This window comes from Alnus glutinosa, chromosome 2 (genome assembly GCF_958979055.1).
Source record: "Alnus glutinosa chromosome 2, dhAlnGlut1.1, whole genome shotgun sequence".
Classification (NCBI taxonomy): Eukaryota; Viridiplantae; Streptophyta; class Magnoliopsida; order Fagales; family Betulaceae; genus Alnus; species Alnus glutinosa.
In genome coordinates, this window is record NC_084887.1 from 11556142 (window position 1) to 11562182 (window position 6041).

Sequence of the window (6041 nt, forward strand, 5' to 3'; positions counted from 1 at the left end):
TTTCGTCTTCTTCTCCCTCTCATCTGTCTCTCTTCTTTCTTTCTTTTTTTTTTTTTTCCCGTCTTCTCTCCCTCTCTCTCTCGTCTCCATCTTCTTCCTATTTTGTCTATCTATTTTTTTTCTTTCTTCCATAAACTCTTCTCTCTCTCTCTTGTCTGCATCTTCTTTGAGGTTGAAGAATGAGAACAAAATGAGAGAGGAGAGAGAGAGAGCTGTTTTTTTTAGAATGAGGAATGATGATGCGTGAAGAAGAGAGGAGAGAGGAGAGAGAAACTTTTTTTTTTTTATTAAAATAATCTGTTGGGAAGCTACAGTGCTTCTCAATGTATTGGGAAGCACTGTAGCTTCCCAAGCATCCTCATCTAAAATGAGGAAGCTGCTGTGGCTCATATTTTGCACATTTTTTTTCAAATTTTTCCTATTTTAAGGAATAGAACTACTTATAGGGCATCTGCTACTAGTGCTCTTATATATATACTCTAAGAGGTTTAGACTTGAGAGTGAGTCAGTGAGACACAAACGATTGAGAGATGAGAGGCTGTTGAGTGCGTGTGGTGTGAGAGAATGAGAGGAGCAAAATGAAATGAGAAGAGAAAAAAATGATAAGGCATCTAAACCTAAAACGACGTCGTTTTGTGTATATATATAGGCGGTGAGCGGTTATTACCCATCTCTGCCTACAAAAGCGGTTATGCGGTTAGCGGAGTACTGCCTGCCTTTATACCCCTAGTAAACATCGGAATTGGAAAACTGTAATGAAATACAAAGTTGTATTTTGTCTTCAATAGATGTCAGAATCAAAATGTATGGCTGTTTTACTCCGACTAGGTCTATGTTGGACATCATACACAAACTTGAATTCTCATTCTTGATCAATTTTTGCATTGACTTAACCTTCGATATTTAAAACTTACAACGAAACATGTTTTGACATTGAATTTATCAACACTAAAAACCTAACACTGAGGACACATGCATGACCAATATACAACAGTGCACAAGATGGCGAAGGTGAGCTCACCAAATTTGGACGTTGGGATAGAGGACGAGCCCAAATCTAGTTTATGGCAAAAGCTTCTCCGACAGGGAGAAACACTTAGAGTCCAAATACAAATTTAACACAACCATGAAGAAAATGAGATATAGGCTCTTATACTATCCGTTGATGTTTTTAGAACAAGAACATAGTGTGGTGTGTGGGAGGAGTCCAGTACTACTCTTTATCCCAAATTCATAAATGGTATTGATGAAATTCAATGGACCAACGCCATTCATATATAGGGTGAGAGTACGGCCTTCTTCAAGTATCTACAATTGGCCAACTCATTATAATTCCAAAACAAACAAAATATCTATGCTAGCTAGTCCACCCCAAAAAAGAACAAATACAACAAATTTCCCATATATTTAGGACCACATTCTCTAAATTCTTGTGTACTTGTGTCTTTCACAAGGCTATCGAGACCAGCATTAACGGTTAGAAACTTAACGCTCAAGTAATTAAGATCGGTTGCAAATCTTTTTATCTTTATCCCAACGTAAATTTTCGGACAAATCTTTAATAACCATCCATTAACTCAGTAGATAAATTACAGAAATTAGGCTAAAAATAGGAAAGATCTTAATATATATGAATAAGACATGTGGTCAGTACGTGATTGACGGAGTTGGTTCTAATTGATTAATTAGTCCCATCGGACGGTTGTGGATTGCTAATGAAAAGCTTGATTATGTAGTCATGGATATATGTTAATGTTTTTTTTTTTTTTTGGATATATATATATTTATTGTAATGAGACTATTATAAGGTTTCCCACTAAAGAGGCGGTCTCAAGGGCACGTGGTGGCTGATTCCGCTAGTTATTAAACTACTGGCGACTTTCCAGTTATACCGTTGAGTCCCAACCTCCTCCCAGCTGTACATAGCTGTCCAATCCTCCCCCATGTGACCCCACTGCACAAACACATAGATTCACAGATTGCACAAGATTTATTCTCATTTTGAAAGTGAAGAGAAAAGAAGAGCTTTAATGGTATGTAGTGGTTGTGGTTCTTCTTCTTGTGGCTTTCTTCCCTCTTAACATTCTCTTGTGCTTTTGGGTGGTTCTGTTTTGGTTTGCTTTGTCTGGTTTTCTTTCCTACAATAAGGTGTTTCTCTTGCTTTCCGACATTGTATGTTTGAGTGAGTTTCTGTAAGAGATTGTCATTTAATTTGGTTTGGTGGTTTGTTGGGTTGGGTTGGGTTGAGTCATTTTTGTGTGTCATGGCACAATTGCCTCCCAAAATCCCAAACATGACACCAAATTGGCATGACATTTCACACCAAAAACTAGCTTCAATTGGGAGCAGCACCAAAACCACTGCCACCACCACCACCTCCTCTCCGAACCCTTCTTGGGTGGACGAGTTCCTCGACTTCTCGTCGGCGAGGCGGGGGTCTCACCGGAGATCCGTCAGCGACTCAATAACCTTCCTGGAGGCCCCAGTGCTAGATGAATGTCGTGGCTCAGGTACTACCGCACCACCGGGGTCCGGGACTACTAGCAATGACTTTGACAGGTTTGATGACGAGCAATTCTTGTCCATGTTCACCGATGAAATGTCTACGGCCGTGGCCCCCACCGTGTCATCCTCGAACCCCTCCACGCCATCCGATCATAACAGCATTAATGATGATCAGAAAGAGACACCATCACATGATCATCTCCAGCTGAAGCAGCATCAGCAGCTAAAGAATGAATCTGAGGAGGTAGAAAGCCAATGCCAGTCGGACACACAAACTCTTCCCAACGCACTGGCAAACACGTCCAATGATAGAATAACTGATCCTAAGAGGGTAAAGAGGTAATCAGGAAAATCACATTTTGATTTTACTCTTTAGCAACAAAAGCTTGTGAATTTGCTAATTTTCTTGGCAAGACTGCAAAACCATTCAAAACCCATTTGAGTTTTCAATTATTCAGCAAGAAACAGACAATGTCGTCAAAATTTGGAGTCGATAAATTAATGGTTTTCTCACACATTTCGTTGGTCTTGCATTAGAATCTTGGCAAACAGACAGTCTGCACAAAGATCAAGGGTGAGGAAGCTACAATACATATCAGAGCTTGAACGTAGTGTCACCTCATTACAAGTATATATATATATATATATATACACATATATATTTGTGTGATTTTATCTATGAATTAAGGTTCTGAGAGTCTGCAACTGTACTCATTTTCGTTTCCTCTCTTATTGGCAATTGAAGGCTGAGGTTTCAGTGTTGTCACCACGAGTTGCGTTTCTAGACCATCATCGCTTGCTTCTAAATGTTGACAACAGTGCTCTTAAGCAAAGAATCGCCGCCCTTGCTCAAGATAAGATTTTCAAAGATGGTATGTGCTTACTTCTCCCATTTATAAGGATCTATTTTCAAATAACTTGTTCATAATTGAAGCAAGAGGGTGTTTACTACTACTGTTAGAATATGCATTTCCCCAGTATACTCCACATATATAGGATGCCAATTAAGCTAAGTCCAACTTGTTATTAATTAAATGATTAATTTTATTTTTTTCAATCAGTTTGAGTTGGGTGATTTATCATGTTATCGAGACAAAGATTATGAGTTTGAACTTACTTGAAATTTTACGTGTCATATATTACTCAGGCAAGTGTCAATGCATATCTTATAATGCTATAGAGTATATCAAGAAAGGACTTCAGAGTATCCACCAAACCTGCAAACATGCATCTTTCTAATTGGTAATACTATAATAAGTACTCGAAATTGATGTAACTTTTAAAATTATTATTGGATCAAAATTCAATAATCATCTATTAATTTTAAAAGTTATATTAATTTGAAATGATTAAAAAAAACACGAGTCTTCGTTTTAGTATGAATCATTTCTAATACATGCACGGTGAATAAACAAAATTTTGAAAGAAAATATATATAACCCAAAATATATAGGGCTCTCAGGTTCATTCTCATAATGTCATCATAGAGAAGAATATAAACTCATTTTTATGGGTTATTTTAGAGATCAGTGTGTAAGAATATAACAAAAGCTATCTGCTAATTTCAGTTTTCTTGACTTTTTTCAATTGTTGAGACCACAATATTTAGTATATGTTCAGTACATGCATCATGACACAATTTCTCAGTCACCTCTGTATCCATGGCTAGCATTGGATCAAATATATATATATATATATATATATATATATATTTCTTTATCAAATCACCATTACTGTTTTCTTGAAAGTTTCACGTGCAGATTAATTTCATACAACTTTAAGGGGGAGTTAGGAAAGTGATTGGAGGGTCAAACAGAAATAGTTTTAAGATAAAGTTACGCATGCATATATATATATATATATATATATATATATATATATATATATACACATATGTAAGTGTGTGTTGACGTTTGCTTTGTCAGACCACCTCGATCGAAATGAGCTTAACCAAAAACAAAACTTTATTTTGTAAACAAATGCAGCTCATCAAGAAGCACTGAAGAGGGAAATAGAGAGACTCAGGCAGGTTTATCACCAACAGAGCCTGAAGAAGATGGAAAATACTGATCATGATCATGCCAACGCTTGTAACGACAAAGAGCAGCTTCTCAATGTTTGACCCTCTTCCACAGACTGCATTTACAAGGTCTAGCCAAGAACAAAAGAGAAAATCAACTGGATTTTTTTTATCATTTTTCGCGGAATATGTTACATGTGACCCATCAAAATGCTGGCTAATTACTTTCAGTAGCCACTGATCATGGAAGGGGTTTTGTTGGGAATAAGGCACATTCTGAGCAATCACGTGATATGTTCACCTTTAAGAATGGGACCACTCAAAGGTTGCATGATTGGGCTTGCAGGAAAGAACATGTGCCTCTGTGTTTTTAAACAAAGCCAAAAAAAAAGAAAAAAAGAAAAAGAAAAAGAAATTAATGGGAGGTGTGGTGATGATTCTTTTAGTATTTTATAAGGCTCAGATTCTTTTAGATTCTTTTTGTTGTTTTAATATATTAGTCTTGTAAGGCAAAGGATGGTGGGTTTGTGTTGGGATGTATGAAAGAAAGCATTGTCAAGGAAGTGTTTGGTACTTTGATGTCACATTTACTGTACTTTTCTCTGTGTTTTTCTTGGTTGTATAATAATAAACTTTATTTGTTCATACCCACTCAGAAAAAAAAAAAAAAAAAAAAAAAAAAACTTATCCACTGATCATAATCTTTTTTCTTTTGAATTGGATCCTAATTCTTAATATTTGTATTTCGAATTGATTGAAGATCGATTCTAAATATGAAGAACTTAATGGATACACTTGGACAGAACTGAGAAGGTACTAATTGTATATCACCCCAAATTTTATTCTTTATAAAAAAATAAAAAAATAAAACATTGAGGATAAGGCACATCCATATGGTGATATTTTATAGATGAAATAATAGTTTTGAAAAATTGTATCATTGGTCCCTATGGTTAACCTAAATTACAAATCACTCATTGTCGTATCAAAATTAAATCAGAGATCTCTGTGGTTGGTTTAGTTTACAAATCGGTCTCTGGAGTCAAATTCTGTTAAAATATTTGACAGATTCCATTACGCGCCACGTCAGCATGAATAAGATGGCGACACATGTCACTCTTAATAAAAAAAAGATATTAAAAATATAAATAAATAAAAGGAGAAAGTATACATTACCTCCTCAAACTACCACCTCATTGTCAATGTCCCTCCTAAACTACTAATTGTGTCAATCTCCTCCCAAACTACCATTCAATTGTCAATTTTTTTTAGAAAAAAACAAAACGAAAAAAATAACTGAAAATTGCAAAAAAAATAAAACAAAATAAAATAACAAACAAATGAAAAAAAAAGGCCCGTTTTTATTTTTTTAGTTTTTTTTTTTGTATAACTTTTTGTTATTTTAGATTTTGTTTTTTTAAAAGACAAAAAAATTGATAATTGAGTGGTAATTTAAGAGTGATATGTGTACTTTACTCTAAATAAAACTTAAAAAATTAATTTTTTTTTTTTATTT

General features: G+C 35.1%; 1 protein-coding gene across 2 annotated transcripts; it reads left to right on the forward strand.

The window, feature by feature from the left end:
- Positions 1–1908: 1908 nt before the first annotated feature.
- Positions 1909–4936, forward strand: LOC133861138 (basic leucine zipper 61-like). Of its 2 annotated transcripts, none has more exons than XM_062296853.1 (4): positions 1909–2844; positions 3043–3133; positions 3251–3377; positions 4491–4936. In XM_062296853.1, exons 1-4 carry the CDS (start codon positions 2264–2266, stop codon positions 4625–4627), a joined length of 936 nt encoding a protein of 311 aa, XP_062152837.1. In that variant the 5' UTR covers positions 1909–2263; the 3' UTR covers positions 4628–4936. The 2 variants fall into 2 exon arrangements, with proteins under 2 accessions (XP_062152837.1, XP_062152838.1); XM_062296854.1 differs by having other exon boundaries at positions 3043–3079.
- Positions 4937–6041: the final 1105 nt, after the last annotated feature.